This window comes from Balaenoptera acutorostrata, chromosome 15, assembly GCF_949987535.1.
Source record: "Balaenoptera acutorostrata chromosome 15, mBalAcu1.1, whole genome shotgun sequence".
Lineage (NCBI taxonomy): Eukaryota > Metazoa > Chordata > Mammalia > Artiodactyla > Balaenopteridae > Balaenoptera > Balaenoptera acutorostrata.
The window spans coordinates 3,840,764-3,859,776 of NC_080078.1; the positions used below are offsets into that span (position 1 = coordinate 3,840,764).

The 19,013-nt window shown below is 59.3% G+C and overlaps 1 protein-coding gene across 7 annotated transcripts in view; it reads right to left on the reverse strand.

The window, feature by feature from the left end:
- Positions 1-1,978: 1,978 nt before the first annotated feature.
- Positions 1,979-19,013, reverse strand: part of TNRC18 (trinucleotide repeat containing 18) — an 86,030-nt gene continuing 68,995 nt past the window's right edge. For all 7 annotated transcript variants that reach the window (XM_057528303.1, XM_057528305.1, XM_057528302.1 and 4 more), the window contains 11 exons: positions 16,099-16,251; positions 15,654-15,795; positions 13,970-14,087; positions 13,477-13,552; positions 13,285-13,393; positions 10,693-10,809; positions 9,822-9,986; positions 8,056-9,401; positions 4,088-4,324; positions 3,871-3,945; positions 1,979-3,519 (listed from right to left, as the gene is read on the reverse strand). In XM_057528303.1, coding sequence (XP_057384286.1) covers positions 3,313-3,519; positions 3,871-3,945; positions 4,088-4,324; positions 8,056-9,401; positions 9,822-9,986; positions 10,693-10,809; positions 13,285-13,393; positions 13,477-13,552; positions 13,970-14,087; positions 15,654-15,795; positions 16,099-16,251 — 2,745 coding nt within the window. In that variant the 3' untranslated portion in view covers positions 1,979-3,312. The remainder of the gene's footprint in view (positions 3,520-3,870; positions 3,946-4,087; positions 4,325-8,055; positions 9,402-9,821; positions 9,987-10,692; positions 10,810-13,284; positions 13,394-13,476; positions 13,553-13,969; positions 14,088-15,653; positions 15,796-16,098; positions 16,252-19,013) is intronic.

Consider the following 19,013-nt stretch of genomic DNA (forward strand, 5'->3'; position numbering starts at 1 on the left):
TTTCAGTTATTCTTCATCTCTGGTGGTTCTTTATATTTTCTGTTAAAAACTTCGAATTTCTCGCACTGTGCATCCATCCATTCTTCTCCTGAGTGTTTTGATCGTTACAGTCACTACCCTGAACTCCTTCTCGGGTAGATTGCGTATCTCCACTTCACTTAGTTCTTCTTCTGGGCTTTTATCTTGTTCCTTCACCTGGAACATGTGCCTCTGTTGCCTCATTTTGCCTAAGCTGCTGTTTGTATTTTTATGTATCTGGTAGGTTGCTTATGTTTCCCGACCTTGGGGAAGTGGCCTTTCGTAGGAGATATCCCAGACATCCCAGCAGTGCACTCCCCTCGTCACCCAAGCTACATGCTCTAGCGTTTCCCCTGTGAAGGCTGTGTGGGTCTTTCTGTTGCGGCGGGCTATGTGGGCAGGCTCGCTTGGCCCTCGCCCGGTTGGTTGCCAGGCTCTGCCTCGCGTGGAGGCTGCTGGCTGCTGCTTGGCAGGGCCAGGTCACAAGGTGGCTGACTGCAGAGCCCCAGGGGGCCCCAGGGCTAGTGCTGGCTCACTGGTGGTGGAGTCAGAGTCCAGGAGACTCCAGGGCGGTTGCTTGCCCACTGGTGGGTCCTGGGGTTAGTGCCAGACTACTGGCAGGCAGAGCTGGGTCCTAAGCCTGGTTGCAGGACCCAGAGGTCCCAGAGCTGGTGTAAGATCACTGGGCTGGGGGCGGTCAGGTTGTCCCTAACACAGTTGGGTGCGGGGTGTCCTGAAGCGTGTGCTGGCCTGCTAGCGGGGCAAGGTGCTGGCCCAGCTCGTCCCGGGGCAAGGTCTGGCGTGCCGTGGGCAGGCTGAGGGACTGTGGTTCTCTTGCATCTGGCGTGTGCCCCCTGGTGGGGGTGGCAGGGCCCGAGGCTGGTGCCTGCTCACTGGGGGGTGGAGCTGAGTCCTGGGCCGTCTGGTGGGCAGGGTTGTGTCTCTGTGCGGCTGTGGCCTCAGGCGGTCTCCAGGTGGCCTGTCTGCTGCTGGGTGGGGCTGCGTCCCAAGCCAGTTGTTCGGCCCGAGGGGTCCCAGCACCGGTGCCTACAGGCTGCGGGGTGGGGCCCGGTCTTGGCGCCAGGAGCTAGAGGGAGGATCCCACAACTGCACCTGCCAGCACCAGCATACACACGCCGGAGGCCCAGGAATGGCTGCTGCCAGCGTCTGTGTCCCCAGGGCGAGCCGTAGCTGCTTCCTGCCTCTCCAGGAGACTTTCGAAGACCAGCAGGTAGGTCTGGTCCGAGATCCCAGGGAATTACAGCTTTTGCCCCGGGTCCCGGAGCGTGGGAGACTGTGTGTGTGCCCTTTAAGAGGGAAGTCTTTCTTTCCCCCAGTCCTGTGGAACTCCCGAAATTAAGCCCCACTGGCCTTCAAAGCCAAATGCTCTGGGGGCGCATTTTCCAGGGTAGGACCCCTGAGCAGGGGGGCCTGATATGGGGCTCAGAACTCCCTCCTGTGGGAGAACCTCTGCCATGTTAGTTTTTCTCCAGTGTGTGGGTCACCCACCTGGGGATGTGGGCCCGACTATACGGCAAGTCCACCCCTCTTAACTGTCTCGTTGTGGTTCCTTCTTCATGTCTTTAGTTGTAGAAGATCTTTCTGGTAGGTTCGGTCTCTTTCATTGACGACTGCTCTGTAGAGTTGTGATTTTGGTGAGCTCGTGAGAGGAGGTGAGCTCAGGGTCTTTCTACTCTGCCACCTTGGCCGATCTCCAGCTCCAGTCTGGCCGAGAGACCTTTCTGCACTGATGGACACAGGCCAGCCGAATACAGTAGCCCACTAACCTTGTCTGACTGTTGACCACCAAAGACAGCGTCAGTGCAGCCAAGAAACTTTTCATTTCTTTTCATTCAAATTGGCTCGTATTTAAACAGCCACACGTGGCTCCTCCCTCCAGGATCTGCATCCGGACACCAAGCCCACCCCAGCCCCTGAAATGAACCACTCCAGACAACGGTACTTTTCCAATTATAGCTTTTTTTCTTTTCTTTTTTTTATGAAAAAGATCACACAGAATTCGCCAACAAACAAAATTCCAAAAGAAACTTAAAAAAAAAAAAAAAAAAGGAAAACAATAATTCCCCCAAAACACAAAACCGAAGTCTGGCTTTTCCTTCCCTTAAGATTGTCTGGACGAGGCCTCCGGTCCCCCGGAAGGCGCGGGGGCTGGTAAGTGCTTTCGTGGGCTGAGCAGGGCTGCGAGCTCGGCCGGCTCCCTCCCCCCTCCCTCAGCCTCCGCTCTCCCTAAGTAAGTCCTTCTCCATCCTGGGGGCGAGTACAGTACACCTGGGCCGGGGGGGGCGCGTGGGGTGAGGTTGGGACAGGGGGCCCGTGAAGCTGGGTGCTACACACGCTCATCTAACAGGAAATAAAAAATAATATTCTGCACGTCAGAATGTGTTCGCTTTTTTTTTTATAATTTCATAGCTATTTTTTTCACAGTTTTAAAAAGTTTATATTTATATATATTTATATATATTTATCTTTATATATATAATTAAAAAGTTGACTCCATTTGAAGGCGTATGATACAGGGGAGAGTCTCTTGGTACAATAAAACTGTACAGGTTAAGAACTGCCGCCTCCCTCCGGGTGTGGCCGGGACGAGGATTTCAGCACCATGGGGTTGTCTGTAGTGTGAGGGTCTGGACCAGCGGGGTGGGCCCTCCCCGGGGCCTCGGGGCACGCAGCCCCCTCCCCCTGGCACCTGGCCGGTGCTCCTGGCCCCCCCACCCTCGCACCTGGCTCTGTTCCCCAAGTCCAGGCTGTCCTGAGAGGGTGGGGGCCGGGCCCCGGGCAGGCACCCCAGAACAGGCCCGGCCTGGTCGCTGAGGCTGGGGGGTGTGGGCGCGCCCCCGTCCCACGGTGGGAGGCTCGGGGCGGGCTCTGTGCCGAGGGGGCCAGGCACTGGGAGGACCCACCAGCAGCGGGAACCCCCAAGCGAGCATCAGGTGGGTTGCTCGGAAACCCCCTCCCACCGAATCCCCAGTTGGCACCGGCCTGAGGGCACCGGGACCTGGCCGAGCGCTTACAAGGTGCTGGGGGCTGGGACCCCTGAGGGGCCGGCAGAGCCCTACCCTGATCACGAGGAGCCCTCTCGTGGGGGCACCGAGGGGTCAGGAAGGGGGTCTGAACGTGTGCACATGTGTGCACACACGTGCATGCATACGGGCACACACATGTACACACTTACGCGCCAGGGTGTCCATGGGCACACTTGCATGCACACAACCCACGCACGAGGCCGCCGAGCCGTGGCAGTGATGGTGAGGGCCCCGCCGGGCCGGGCGCTCAGCAGAGCACAGGCACGCCGTCGGTAGAGAAGATCATGCCTGTGGTGGGCTCGTAGGTGCCCGCCAGGTAGTACAGGCCCTCGCTGTCCTGGTACTTCTTGGTCTTGAGCATCTGCTCGTACTGCTCCAGGCCCACCACCAGGCACTTGTGCGATACCGTCTGCACGTCGTTCTCGTCCACGTGGGAGGACTGGTACAGGGCGCGCTGCGGGCACACGGGCGGGCGTCAGGGGGAAGGACCCCTCCCAGGCCCGAAGGACCAGAGAGAGATCCCCAGAGAGAACTCGAGAAACACAGTGGGGCTGAGGACGAGGATGGACAGAGACCAAGGGAGAGACCCAGAGACTAGGAGATGAAGAAACACAGGAACAGACACAGACCGAGACACACAGACCTGCGGAGTTAAGAGACCAAGGGTGACAGACGCAGAGGCAGAGGCTGGGAGAGACAGACCAGGTCAGAGAGACGGGGCAGGGAGGCCGAGGGAGCCCGGCCCCTCCCGAGGCCGCGTGGGGAGGGTTATCGGAGGGCCCACCAGCGCCGCGCGCTCTCCTACCTCCATGAAGTCCTTCCTCTGGCTGGAGGCCCGCAGGGCTGCGGGGAGGCTGCGGCCGGACTTCTGGTCCCAGTGCTGTGAGCGCAGACCAGGGGCCGCGATGAGCCCGGGCCCCGCCTCGCCTGACCCCCGACCCCGACCCCGACCCCGACCCCAGGGTAGGGACTGCCCCGGCCATCACCCCCCAGCACGGCCCGACGCCGAGGCCCCGGCCCACCTGGCCCTCGTGGAGGCGCTTGCCCGGGCTGGTCTCCTCGGGGTGGTAGAACCACTTGACGCGGACCACCATGTTGCTGCCCCACGACTCCCACATGCTCTGGATGCGGCCGATGTAGGGCAGGTTGGGGCGGCCGGCTGACAGGAAGACGGCGCAGTCCCCGATGCGGATCATCTCCTTGCCGCGCACGATGGCCTTGTAGAAGAGCTTGCGGGCCTTGCCCTTCATGCCGCGGCGCTGTGGGCGGGCGAGTCGGGTCAGGGCACGCGCCCCGCGCCCGCCCCCGCCCCGCCCCGCCCCCGGGGTTCCGCAGCAGCGGCGCCAGGGGAGAAGCCCCCTGCTTGCTCTGATCGGGGAGCCCTCGCTCATCCCCTTGGCCGACCGGGTTTCCAAGAGGGACTCCACGTGAGCTAAAGATCCTGCAGCTGGGAGCGACTTCCAACTCCCTGTTGCTGAGCCGTGTCGGCCAACGGTGCCGGCGGGGCCCCAGGGACGCCCCACACGCAAGCGTTCGTGCGGCAGCCGCCACAGCCACTGCTGGCGCCCAGCAGGATCCCCGCCCCTCCCACTGGGTCCTGACACCAGCCCTCGAGGCACAGCGGCCCCTGCTGGCCCCCAATTTCCAGACAGGGACCGGGAGGTCCCGGGAGGGGACACGGCTGCGTCTCCGGACAGAGCACATCGCTCCCCCCCCCCACGCTGCCCCGCACGTCGGGGCTACAACGAAGCAGGTTCACTCAACACCCCCCGGGGTCACAGAGCCGCTTGCTCACGGCCCAACCTCAGTCTACACCACCCCGAGCAGCGCGGGGTCTCAGTACCAGTCAGCCCCGCAAGCGGCCGAGCAGAGGTGAGGGAGTGGGGCGTGGGCAGCGTCAACCCCCAGGCACGGCCGACTGCCCCCCCCCCATTTCCCCAGGAAAGCCATAACTGAGATCAGAGCCCAGCCCGGCGGGATCCAGTGCTGGACCCACGTCTGCCAGACCCACAGTGTAGCTGGATTTCTTTTTTAAATTCACTCAACAAACATTTCCTGAAGCCGCCTCAGTGCCCCCGCCTGGGCTGGCACTGGGACACACAGATGGGCAGGCTCCAAGGAGGGAAGAGACCAGAATCCAAAACCCACCGCCAGGCAGCTCTGGGACCTGTCACTGTCCCCAGGCGAACACGGAGAAGCCAGGCCTACGCGAAGCTCTGCTCTGCCCTCTAGTGGAGCCAGCGCGCCTTCTCCTCGACTAACTTGTAAAACTCGTTTCCCTTCTCGGACTGGCCACTAGGCGGCGACAAAGCGTTTTTTGTCTTTCTTTTTTTGACTCAAGAAAAACCCACATGCTAATTTCCTACCTTACCCAGCTGTCCCTTTTCTACTATTAATTCACTGGATCCCTGGTGAGACTTTTTTTTTGGCCGCATCACAGCAAGTGGGATCTTAGTTCCCCGACCAGGGATCGAACCCGTGCCCCCTGCAGTGGAAGCATGGAGTCCTAACCACTGGACTGCCAGGGAATTCTGTGACAGACTTTTTAATGTCCAGGTTTCTTACTGCTCAAATTATCTTCAGCTCAAGGCATGGTACTAACTGATTCAAGGTGACAGGGACGGCTAAGATCTCTAAACCAACGCATCTTTGACAGCAGGTATGTTTTTAGGCATCCACGGCTACTCTCCTCACAGATCCCCCTTGGTCCACAGAGTCTCCAGTGGGGCTGATGCCACCCCTGTGGACAGCACAGGAGTTGGTCTGGCCAATCCAAACATCCCATCCTTCTCCTGGCCATTGTGATTGGCTCAAGGGTGCACTCGGGACCTAAGCCAAAGACGCGCCACCAACTTTAGCTTGAACCCTAAAAAAGACACCTCTGGGCTTCCCGGGTGGCGCAGTGGTTGGGAGTCTGCCTGCCAGTGCGGAGGACACGGGTTCGAGCCCTGGTCTGGGAGGATCCCTCATGCCGCGGAGCAACTGGGCCCGTGAGCCACAACTACTGAGCCTGCGCGTCTGGAGCCTGTGCTCCGCAACAAGAGAGGCCGCGACAGTGAGAGGCCCCGTGCACCGCGATGAAGAGTGGCCCCCGCTTGCCGCAACTAGAGAAAGCCCTCGCACAGAAACGAAGACCCAACACAGCCAAAAATAAATAAATAAAATTTTTTTAAAAAGACACCTCCTTCCTACTGTCACTTCTCAGCTGGTAGGTCAGCTGAAAGCTGCTGGGGCTGCCTGTTGCCAACAGGAGAGGGGCTGCCAGAGAAGGAGACCAGTACAGAGGAAGGAAGGAGAAACTCAAGCCTGGAGCACAGGCCCGAGAGTGGGTCTGAAGACAGCTCTCAGGCCCCTGGATCCAGCTGTACCTGAAGCCAGACACCCTAGACTTTTCTATTAAATGAGTTTGGCCCTGTGCTCTGACCTCTGCAGCAGCAAGTGCCCCCAGTAACACTGACACTGGAACGTGCAAATGGAAGATGCTAAGATAAGGAACTGGCCAATCACCGTGGGGGCAGGACAGCGAGGACATACCTGTCCTCAGCTCAGAAGCCATCACTCCTTGATATGGCCCTAGATAAAGTGCCTGCCGGGATCAGAGCTCCAGAGGGGCTGGTCTGGAATGTCTGAGTGTGGCTTGTCAGGAAAAATTCTACAAGAATCTACACACTCAAGTTTGCTGTCTCAAGTGGTAGCCTTGCTAAGAGAGGCTCTTTCAGCCTGGAGCCAGCAATCGGGGTGGGGGACGCGCGTAAAGTCCGACAACTCACGCCTTGCAGGGTCGGAGCAGCAGATCATCTGCCCCAGATTCAAGGTGGTGCCGCAAAGGCAGGGAAACCGGAAGGAGAGCAGGAGCTGCGGGGGTCGGGGGAGGACCCTCCCCGACCTCCCGCTCTGCAGCCCTTGCCTGACCAAGGGGGGGGTTCCCCACCCTACTCTAAGGAGCCGTTGCGGGTGCAGCCTGGGGCAGGTGGCGCTGTCCACTGGATCCGGGGATCCAGCTGCCCCTGGGTGGCACAGTGGGGAGCCCGAAAAGGCTGCTGCTAAGACAGAAACCCCCAAGCTAGTCGTGATTCAGAACGTCCTCCAACTTCTCCGGCCTTGCCGACGCAGCCAGGGAGCTGACACAATGCAAACATGCCAGAAGCTTCTTAAGCAGTACACTGCCAGAGGCCCCGCAAGCTCATCGCTGTCAGCCCCCAACCCCTAAAAGCTGCCTGGCAGCACCGGCATTAAAAAGGTCCAGACCCAGCCGGGCGCCTCCTCCGGGCCCGGCTCTGGCGTGGCCTCGGAGGACCCTGGGCCAGGGCCGCAGATGCCGTGGGGAAACCCGGCGGGCTGCACCCGTGGACAAGGAGCCTGGCTCTTCCTGCCCAGGGGCATGGGATGGACTCGTGGCCTCCAGGCTGCTCCCCTTCTGCACACAGAAGCTTCTCGTGTGTGCGTGTATATGCAGCTGCGTGCACGTACACGTGCACGCATTTGTGTGTGTGTGTGTACACGTGCGTCTGCGTGTGCCCAAGGCACGGGGGTGCCGGGAGGGCTCCTGGAGAACAAACACCCACCTACTACAGGGGTGGCCACATGACTCAGACCCAGTCAACCAGAACGTTCTGCCCTGCGGGCCACACTGATTAGCTCAGGGGCAGGCAGTGACCCAGCCCGGCCAAGACAGGGAAAGAAGTACCTTTTGCTGCGACTGCTAATTAGCCAGCCAGAAGCCTTGAGTCATTCGTTTTCAGCGGAAAATGAAGCAAAGGCAAAGAAAAGCAGGCTGTGCGGCCGCGCGGTTCTGAGAGACCCTGCGGCATGGCAACTGAAGGCCTGCACGGTAAGTGGGTCCCGCAGAGGGTGGGTCTGGGTCCCGGGCACCAGAGGGCAGTGCTCCTGTGTGAGGGGCAGGACTCCACACCCGTCACCCCAACTCTCCGCCGTGGGGCTGCTGGGAGGCCAGAGAAAGACACGTGGGGACGACCCCGCCCCCAGCTACCTGGGTGGGCTTGCCGAACCACTTCCAGAGCTGCCGGGCGGGCAGGAAGGCGGCGATCTTGGGCCTGTTCTCCACAGACGGCAGGCGCTGCCGCTTGGCCAGCTCCTTGGTGGTGGGGAGGTGGACGCCCTCCCTCTTCTTGGGCCGGCTCTTGGCCCCGGCCTGGGCCTTGGGCTGCACAGGCTGCGGGGGCTGCGGCGGGGGGGCCTGGGGCGCGGGCGCCGGCGCCTTCTTGCCTGGAGAGTGGGCCGAGGAGCGGGCCTTGCCCGCCTGCTTGGGCGCCTTGCTGGCGAGGGCCGGTGGGGCGGAGGGCCCGGCTGCTGGGGCAGGGGCGGCCTCGTCGTCTGAGCTGCAGGAAGAATCGTCCGTGGTGGAGGAGGAGGAGGACGACGAGGAGGAGGAGGAGGAGGAGGAGGAGGACGAGGACGAGGACGAGGACGACGAGGACGAGGACGACGAGGAGGAGGAGGAGGACGAGGACGAGGACGAGGACGAAGAGGAGGACGAGGAGGACGACGAGGACGAGGAGGACGAGGACGAGGACGAGGATGAGGAGGAGGCCCTCGAGCTGGAGGCGCTGCAGTTCCGGCCGCCGCCGCCCTGGCCGTCCTCCTCTCCCTCCGTCTCAGAACTGCTGCCGCTGCTGCCGCTGTCGCTGCTGCCGCTGCCGCTGCTGCCACCGCCACTCTCCGACTCCTCGGCCCCGTCCTGCTCGGCCTGGCCCTTCTCCGGGCTCTTGGGGCTCCCCGAGTCCTCGAACGTGAGCGCGGCCCCAGGCTCCTGGGCCAGGTCGCCATCGCCGGCCTTGGGCCGGGCCGCCTTGGGCTCGCTGCCGCCGGCCCCCGGGGGGTAGCTGCCCAGGCCCAGCAGGCCCTTGGGCTCCTGCCAGCCCCCCGCCCCAGGGTCCTCCCGCAGAAGCAGGGCCTCTTTGGCCTTCTTGCTTTTGGGCGACGTCACGCCCTCACGGTCCAGCTTGACGAGCAGCTCGGCCTCTTCCCCGGGCCTCCGGGCGCCCTTGGTGGCCGACTCCTCGGCAGCCCGGGCCTTCTTGGGCTTGGGGCGGGTGGCGGGCATGGTGATGGGCATGGCGATGAGGGCGGTGGGGGCCAGGGCCGCGGCGGGGGCCGGCAGCTCCCCAAAGGGCTCAGGTGCCGGGCAGCTGGTGAAGGCGGACGGCGCTGGGCTGGGCTGTCGGGGAGCTGGGCGAGCCTTGGGGGCCTTGGCCCGCTTGTCCACGGATTCTGGGGGGCTCTTCTTGGAACCTGGGGTGCTGATGGGATCCAGGGCCAACGGGGTACTGGGGACCTCATCCGTCGAGCCCCCCTCCTCCAGGACGGCAGCTCTGTCTAGAAGAGAGAAGGAAAAAGCCCAGTGAGGCCAGGACTTCACGAGCCAGCGAGCCCGTCCCTGTCCCGGCTCTGCCGGGTCCTGAGCGGGGCTGGGGCGGCAGCCTCTCGGGGCCTCGGGACGAGCGGCTCTCGCGCCTTAGTTGTCCACAGGTGGTGGCCCCAGAGTGGCCCTCGGGAGCCTGGGCTCTTAGCCCAAAGCACTTGGCTCTGGGCTCTGGAGGGAACACAGCTGGCTGGATCTCAGCTCCGTCTCGGACAGGTCAACGCGCCTCCCTGAGCCTCAGTTTCCTAATCTGTCACAGGGTCCAAATAGCCCTGCAGCGCCAAGTCCCCGCGCAGGTGGGGAGTCGTGTCTGTGCAGAGACCCTGTGCGAGCAGCAGCCCCAGGTCTCGGCGGCCTGGGCACGGCCAACGTACCGCTCTTGGCTTTGGTGCTGGGTTTCCGCCCGCGCCCCCGGGCCTTGGCGCCGGGCTCCTCGGACCCTGGCGCGGCCCCGTCTTTGCTCTCCCCAGTGTCTTTGCTGGTCTTCCGGCTGCGGCGCTTGGCGCTCGGCACCAGGAGGGCGGGGGATGGCTCAGCACCTGTGGGGCAGGACAGACAGTGGCTCAGGCCCGGGTCTCCACTCTCCTGGCCACAGGAGTGTCATCTGTCGTGGGGAGGAGGCGAGGGGAGGAACCAGACGACACTGCGTGGCCGACCCCACTCAGCCTGCCCACCTAGGCTGCGCGGTCGGGTGGGAGGCCCATCTGCAGGGACGCAGCTGGGGTGTCTGCACATGCGCGCGATGGGGGCTCCTCCAATAAATGAGCAGGGTGGGGCTGACCCTGTGGCTTTAATGATGCATTTGGAGGGTTCACGAAAGCACTGGACCCCTGGAAGTCAGACAGTCCTGGGTCCGAGTCCCGGCTCTGCCTCTGACCAGTCGAGGGACCCTGGATAAGTAAGTCGTTTCACCTCTTAAACCCGAGGTTCGTATTGGCCAAAGGGGACGGTATTTCCAGACACACAGGACTCAACAAGAACTGAACGCTATCACAGACACAGAGCATGGAACTGTCCATGACAGTCACCGATCCCTCCCTGGCCTGGACTGCCCGGCCCGGGGCTGGTCTCACGAGTCTCCAGATGCTAATCTGGGGAGGCCTGGGATCCCCCCTCCCGAGACCATTCTGGGAGCCCCCACCCACACTTTCTGCCATTTCCACCCCCTGTGGGTGCAAATGGTCCAAAGAGCAGACAGAGCCTAGAGGCAGCCTGGAGGGGGTGGGCGGCAGAACCACCACTCACACTGGATCTTGTAGTCGGGGGGCAGGAGGCGGATGTGCGAGAGGGGGATCCTGCCGGTGTCTCCGTCATCGAACTCCACGGTGATCAGGTCCCCGTCGTCCTCCAGGCCCAGCAAGCCTGTGGGAGGAGGGGTGGGGTCAGGGGGCCGAAGTGGGGCAGAGACCAGCTGGGAAGCAGCCCCGGAGCAGGTGCACGAGGGCGGGTACGCAGCGGGCAGGACGTGGGCTTCAGAGCCAGGCGGCCCCGGGAGCACAGGCTCCCAGTCCGGCCGAGCACGCGGCCATGTCCACTCATCCCGAGACCCTCCCCGGATCAACGAAGGATGGGGCTAGGGTCACCCCAGCCCCATTCCCGAGCGCTGGACACTGAGCCCAGAGCCCTGAGGCTGGAGCCGCGGGCTAACTGATGGGTGAAGAGCCACAGGTGCTGGTACTCGGTGTCCCTAAACAAAACATCCTTCCCCCAACCATCAGGAGGCCCTGCCCACGCACAGCTTCCAATCTGCTTGCTGAGGATCACCAGTGACAAAAGAACAGCCTCCAACAAAGGACAGCACAGAACAGACAGGTACAGACACAGAGCCCACAGGGAGAGGAAGGGAAAGGCAGAAGGAAAGGGAGCTGAAGAAACCTAAAATGGAAACAGGATGTCCCCGGAAAAAAAAGGAATCCATGAAAACAAAAAGAGGTTATTTAATTAAAAAAAAAAAAAAGAATATTTAGACAATAAGAAAGAACTCTTAGGAATACTATAAACGACAGCAGAAATATCAAAAATTCAATAGAAGGGCCAGAAGGCAGAAGTGAGGAAATCTTCCAGAAAGTAGAACAAAAAGATTAAAAAAATGGACAAAAATGGGAAAAAAGATCCTAGAGTCTTGAGGGCCACCAGATGAGTGTGAGTTCCAGGAAAAAGAGGGTAAATGAGGGAAGGAAACTCTCCAAAAAGTAATATGAGAAAAATTTCTAGGAACAAAGGAAATCTGCTTCCGAATCAAAGCCCCCTTCCCCCAAATACCCAGCAACACACACCCACACACACAGAGAGAGAGAGAGGCCACATGAAATTCCCGATCTAGGAATAATGAGAAGATTCTGAGTTTCCAGAGAGAGAAAAGTGGGTCTCCTATGAAGATTTGGGAATAACCCTGGTGTTGAATGCCTCTGACATCAGAATGTGGATGGAACAGTGACTTCAAAAGAGGGCTTCCCTGGTGGCGCAGTGGTTGAGAATCTGCCTGCCAATGCGGGGCACACGGGTTCGAGCCCTGGTCTGGGAAGATCCCACATGCCGTGGAGCAACTGGGCCCGTGAGCCACAATTACTGAGCCTGCGCGTCTGGAGCCTGTGCTCCGCAACAAGGAGGCCACGATAGTGAGAGGCCTGCGCACCATGATGAAGAGTGGCCCCCGCTTGCCACAACTAGAGAAAGCCCTCGCACAGAAACGAATACCCAACACAGCCATAAATAAATAAAAATAAATAAATTTTAAAAAAAAAAGGTGAAGGAAGATTATTTCCAATGTAGAATTTATACCCAGCTCAACTATCTCTAAAGAACAGGATAGGATAAGGAGATCTTGGGCACACGTGTACTTGAGGAATTTACCGCCCATGAACCCTTGTTCTCAGAAAGCTACGGAAAGGTCCTCTGCCACAAGGAGGGAGAGACAAGGAAGAGAAAGACACAGGATGCAGCACAGGAGAGAGAGAAATGGAATTCTCAGAATGATGGCAAGGGGAAATCCCAAGAGTGACACCCATGAGGCAGGCCTAGAAAGCCGTCAGCCCACAAGGCTCAGGGGGCCAGAGAGCCCCAGGAGAGCTCAACGGAGATGAACTTTTCCCCTTGTAAGAGAACTTCCTGCCCAGCATCCCCGTTCCCATCTCCTGGGCATATATGGATGACGTTAGGCGGCCAAGAGGTGGACTATCTTTGGCCTCTGGTTTTGGCTTTGGGCTGTAACACACACCCAGATCCCCGGCTCCCAGATGTGTTGGTTCTACAACAGCTAAGTGTGCACTGTTGACTACCTGCCAGCTTTGTCTGTCTGGCATCCACACCCATGTCTTCTGGGCTACCTGTTATTTTGTCTGCCCAGCTTCCAATCTCTTATTCTGCTAACAACGTCAACTTTCCTGGGGAAGCGGCCTTCCCTTCTCAGTCCACAGGCAAAAATCAGGAAGCTGCCTCACTCGTTAGCAAGGACGAGCCCAAGACCCGTGACCCACGTGAAATCCATGTGACCCAAGCCAGTTCAGTGGGACTCCATCCTAGGACCCAGATGGGAAAAGGGGGAGATTCTCTGATGACAGGATTTGTTCAGAAGGTGAGAGAGAGTCCCCAGGCGCGGGGTGTGAAGACAGCACAGCCGAGAGCATGGCTGACAGACACTGGGAGCCTGAGTCCCGACGACGCTGTGGAATAGTGACTGGGTCCAACCACGCCCGAAGCCCTGTAAGTCTTCACTCAGACGAGCCGATAAGACTCTGTGCTTAAGCCCGTCTGACTTGGGTTTCAGGAACCAAATGGATCCATGCCGACACGGCGGGAAACAGGGGTGCCAAGGAGGGTCTCGGGGGAGGGTCTCACCTCGGACCACGGTACCCGGGTAGAGGCAGCGGTACTGCTGGCTCCAGTAGGCTGCGATCCTGGTCCCTTGCGGCAAGAAGCGAGTGGAGGCCGGCCTCACGTCGATGATCTGGGAAGGCGAAGGGCTAAGCGCGGGCGGTGAGCAGGAGCAGCCCCGCGCCCGCCCTCCCCAGCCCCGCTGCCCGCCCTCACCGCCTCCTGCAGCAGCTGTTCCAGACAGTAGATGTGGGGCCGGTTCCCGCGTTCGCCCTCCACCACCACACGGTATCTGCGAGGCCAGGGCGGGCGAGGTGTGAGGTCCTCAGGGGAACCGCCACGCCCCAGACTCCCAGCCCCACCCGCGCCAGCTCTACCTCCCGCACCACAGGGACGTGACGTCGGAGCCTGAGGGTCTGCTGACCTGCGGCATAAACTCGGGGCAGGTCTGTCCCCTCTGGGCCCCCGTTTCCTCGTCTGCACAACCAGGGGTCACAGATCCAGGAGAGCCCAGCGTGCCCTCTCCTGCTCCTTCCCGCTGAGCCCCACCTGGGGGCCCGCCCACGCCCCCCTGGTCCTACGCGGGGAAGCCACAGCTCAGAGAGGCAAAGCAACGCGCCCACAGAGGCCCAGCAAGGCTCTGGAAGCAGGACTGCGCAAGGCTCTCAGGCTCTGAGCGGAGCTGCCCCGCCTGATGCCCCCCACTCACATGTCCGGCGAGTGCACCGTCTGCACGTGCCCCGCATACAGCAGCTTGTCGTCCATGGGGATCAGCACGCGCAGGCCGTCCTTCAGCTCGTCCTTGTCGATGATGCAGGAGCGAGGGGCTGCGGGAGGGGGCTCGCGTGAGGCGGGGTTGGAACGGGGTTGGGGGCGGGGGGGGTCAACCTTGAGACCCTCCGTCCCCTGTGCCCTGCCCCCCAGGCCCACCTGTCGCCCTGTCACCCCTCTCAGAGTGGAAGGCCCAGGGCGCCTGCGGGCACACGTGCATCTGTGTGCGCAGCTGTGTGCCTGCAGATGGGCCTCGTGCGGGGCTGGGCATGCGTGCCACGTGTGCACAGCCCCTCCCCTCCCAGCGCGTCTGCAGAGATCCCAGGCAGGTAGGAACCGGGGTGACACCCCGCAGGTGCTGCCCCACCCTCATGTGAAGCCCACCCCTCTCTGAGCCCCAGCGTGAGGCGATGCGTCATCAGACCCCATCCCTGCCCCCTCAGCCACAGCCCTGGGACTCTTCCATCGGCTCCTCCTCCACCTGGAATGCTGTCTCTTCTGGTGGACACAATCCCCCACAGCTGGGCTGTCAGCGCTCCCGGCCCCGACCAGGCCTCCGCCCAAGGCTGCCACTCCCCATCACCGCCCCGGGCCACGTCCCCTCCTGGGACCCCCACCCCAGACTCTCCTCAGTTCTCCCCCTCCGGGCCCGACCACGCTGCTTCAGCCTCCTGGGCCTGTTCTTCTTCTCTATAGGACCTTGAACCTGGGCCCTCCCTGCCATTACCTCACACAGAGAAACCCAGATGGCTCGCTGGGGTGGACGGAATGACGGGCCCACTTCTTGGTCCCCGCCTGCACCCACACCCCTGCCACGGCTTCACCATGGGTGGAGTGGACTTCCCACCTCTTGACCTTGGGCGTGCCACGTGACCTGTTCTGGCCAATGGACGAGGGTAGAAGTGCTTGAATCTGAACCTAGCGAGGTGTCGGGAGGCCTCACTGGTTCCCACTCTCCCTCTCGAGCCTCTGGCAGCACGGCGGTGAGAAGAACACACCCTGACCAGCCCAGCGGTCCAGGTGGGGCAGAGCTGTCCCTGCATCAGTGGACCCCTAGCCATCCCGTTATCATGGGAGCAAGCCCAGCTGAGGTCACCCTGCTGTCCTGCTGACAACTTATTGCCACCCTCCATTGAGTCTGAGCGCTTGGTTGTTACACAGCAATAGCTGACAGATACACTCCCAAGCAGGTGACAAAGCTCCTCAGGGCTGGCCCTGCTCCTCCTCTCAATCCATCCCCACCCCCACCTAATTCATGTCCTCAACCTCAAGCTCCAGACCCCCAGGTCCAAGTGCCTACTGGATGTCACCTCCCTGGGATGTCCTCCGAGCATCCCAGACTCCAGCCAGCAAAGCCCAGTTGCTCCCCTCTGAGACCCGTCTCGATGACAGCTTCTCCCCCCCACCTGCCAATACCCATCCACACCCCTTCTCTTCCCCTCATCTGCTCACACAGCCCATGTGCTCTCCCTCCTAACACACTCAAACCCACCCCATCTCCCTCCCAGCTGCCCATTCCCTGCCCCTCCCCATGCTAGCTCAGGCCCTAGTAACTGCCCCGGGAGAACCTCCTGCACCCCCATATTCCAGGCCCAAGCCAACATAGCATCGTGGGCACTCACCGGGAGTTAGTGGCCTCTCCACAGCCCCGCCTCGTGGCAGGTGCTCATCCTCAGAGAAGCTCGAGTCCTGGTTGGGCTCAAAGTCCTCCTCGGCAGCCATGCTCTCCATCAGCTTGCTCACGGCTCCCCCCTTCCCCCGGTTCTGGGGACAGAGCAAGAAAGACCAACGGCTTAGGACACGGCATCCCAATCCTGCCTGGCTAGGACCCTCCCTGGAAAGCCGGGGTCGCATTCAGGCCGTGGTGGAGTCTGCCACATGGGGGGACTGGGGTCCCAGCTGGGCTCACCCCCCAGGCCAGAGGGAGGACGAAATGGGTTGAGGCAGCGCCTCCAGCCACACGAGGGATACCTGGGGGCATGGGGGTGGGGCACACCCAGGGACGCCTCCGTCTGTCAACCAAGCAAAGCAATTCACCCAAGCCTGGGGCCCCATGGGAAACCTCACCTCCTTCTTCACCTCCTTCCCTTTGGCTTTGGCCTTGTTCCTCTTGGCGGCGGCCGGAGAGCTGGTGTGAGGGGCCCGGGCCTCGGGGGGCAGGGCGGGAACACGGGGAGCGGGCAGCGAGGCTCCTGATCCGGCCTCCTTCCCCTTCTTCTTCTGGGGATGAAGCGACAGAGTGGCCGTCAGAGGGCAGAGAGCGCCCAGGCCCCGCCGCTCACCGTCCAGAGAGAGGACAAAGCACCCTCCCTCTCCTGGCAAGTATTTCTGGTTTCAATCTTGTTTTATGACTACTATATATTACTTATTGTAAAAAAAAAAAAACCAAAACACCGAAGTGTATATACGTGAGTTCCTCTCCAACGATCCCACCAACCACAGAGGTAACTAGAGGGACTAATAACAGCATGGTGTGTCCTTCCAGAACTTTCCGCAAGCACACATAACCATGTAAACATGCGGGCTACGCAGACACATCTGTGCATACACAGTACTTTTTTTTTTTAAACACAGATGGGAATTTACCAAAAATTCTGCTTTGCAACTTTTTCCCCCTACTATGTCTGGTGGACACAGAGGTGGTGGCCTCACTTTTTATTCTGAACAGCTGCCCAAGGTGCCTTGATGGGGGGACCCAAGATTCATCCGACCACCCACCTCTGTTTTTTCCTCTGCTGGATGGTGTCACGAAAAACGACACTACCGATTAGTTCTACAGGTATATTCCTGGAAGGAGCATTTAGAACCGTACACCCACGGCCCGACTGCTTCCGGAGGCCTGCGTTACTTTCCTCTCGCCCCGGAAGTGTGGGGTGCCACGGCCACACCAGCTCAAAGCCCCCAGGGTGGCTCAGGGACGCTCCCCACGCTGGGGGAGCGGAAACCGGGCCAGCGTACGGGGACTGTGCATGGCTCCACTTATCAGAGCAGAAGAGTGGAAACAACCTAGATATCCAGCAACCTGGCGCGTCCGTAGATACAGTTACAAGCTTTTATCACAGCGGCTGAGGGGCCTGTTCTGAGGAAGAGGTGACAGCACAGGAAATGGAAGTGATGATACTTTGTATAAGAAGCAGGTTCAGGCTACAAAGGTGACGGGCGGTGGGGGCAGGGGTCACTTTATGCCTTTTTAAAAGCGACATGCCTAACGACCAACGACCAAGTCATGGGGCCAGGGGAGATGGAGAATTAAGACACAGAAAAAAGGAAGACTGGGCGAATGTTACCAAGACAACAGCAGAAGTCACAGCTTCCACATCAGACGAGTGAAATCCAAACCCAACAGCATTAAAAGGAAAAAAGTGGGAAATGTTAGAGCGATAAAAGGTATTCATTTAAATCTCTATTTGGGGGGAGAAATATGTATTTTTTATATACACACACACACACATTATATTTTCTTGTTTCTGGTGCATGTTTTAATCCTGTGCACACTTCTGAAATCAGAAGGCATCTTGGGGGTTGAAGGACTGTTTGTCACGCGGTTATGTCTCCTCTTCCCCTGACTTCTGTTATTAAGTAGACAGCTTGTCTTATGGGGTACATCTTTGCAGCTGTACACATAGTGGGGCAGGGGAAATTGACAGCAAAAAAGAAAAAGTTATCTCTGTATGGAATTTAATTTTCTTCCTTTTCTTTATCATGCAAATTACTGTTACAATCAGATAAAACTGACAACTTTTTCTTTCCCATTGACCAGAAAAGCCCATTTCTGGGAAGATTTTTTTTTTTTTTTAATTAAAAAACTCCAAGACTGACAAGTTCTGTACACAGAACAGAGATGTTCATTGCTGTGGTAATTACGATGGCAAAATACCATCATCAACCAAATCACCAACGGCTACTAGCATGGTTGACGGCGGGAGATGTTGAAAACCACAGGATAGCAAGATGGTGGAATGTTATTCAGCCACTTAGAGACAGTGATTTTAAAAAATGTAAAATAAAAGCTCATGCCATATGGGAATGCACAAGATCTAACGCCAAGTGTAAACAGCAGGATACAAGAGTGTATCTCACAGAACTATGAACACCGGTTGTTCCTGGAGTGATCTCCTTGGTGTCTGACTTCTCCTTTGGTTGACAGTTAACCTGTTCTGTTCCAGGCTCTGACTGTGTCATCAGGAGGCTGGGATCAGGTGAGCGAGCCCCTGGTCCCTCTCCCCAACATAAGGTGGCCATCTTGGGAAAGGCCCAGGGAGGCTGGGGCCCTGTGGTTAAGGCCCAGGCTCTGGCGCTAGACCCCCAGTGTTGAAAGCTCAGCTCTGATGATCATTAGCTGCTGGGCTAACTGGGCAGGTTCCAGGACCACCTGTAAGGTGCAGTTAATATGAGTGAGTAACCTACCTCATATGGCTTTGTAAGTAGTCATCTGTGACATCAAAAGAAATACATATTTGGTCCCTGCCCCTGTTCCTGACACAGAGCTCCTAAATCCCTTGGAATTTCCTGGGTCATAGGAGTGAGCGCCTTTTGTTCTAATAAGGTGACTCTTGGTGAGCCCCTATATGGCTTCAGGATGGGGCCTGGTCACCAGAAAGACCAGCCACAACTAAAAGCTTGAAACTTTCAGCCCCACCCGCATCCTCCGGGGAGGGGAGAGGGGCTGGAGGTTGAGTTACTAATCGGTCATGCCTCTGTGATAAAGCCTCCATAAAAACCCCTCAACGACGGGGTTCAGAGAGCTCAGGGTTGGTGAACACGCCGAGGAAGGTGGTGTGCCCGGAGAGGGCATGGGAGCTCTGCACCCCTTCCCACCCACCTTGCTCTGTGCATCTCCTCCATCTGGCTGTTCCTGAGTTGCATCCTTTACAGTAAACCGTGACAGTAAGTAAAGTGTTTTCCCGAGTTCTGTCATTCTGGTGAATGATCGACCGGAGGAGAGGGGTCATGAAAAGCCTTGATTTATAGCTGGTTGGTCA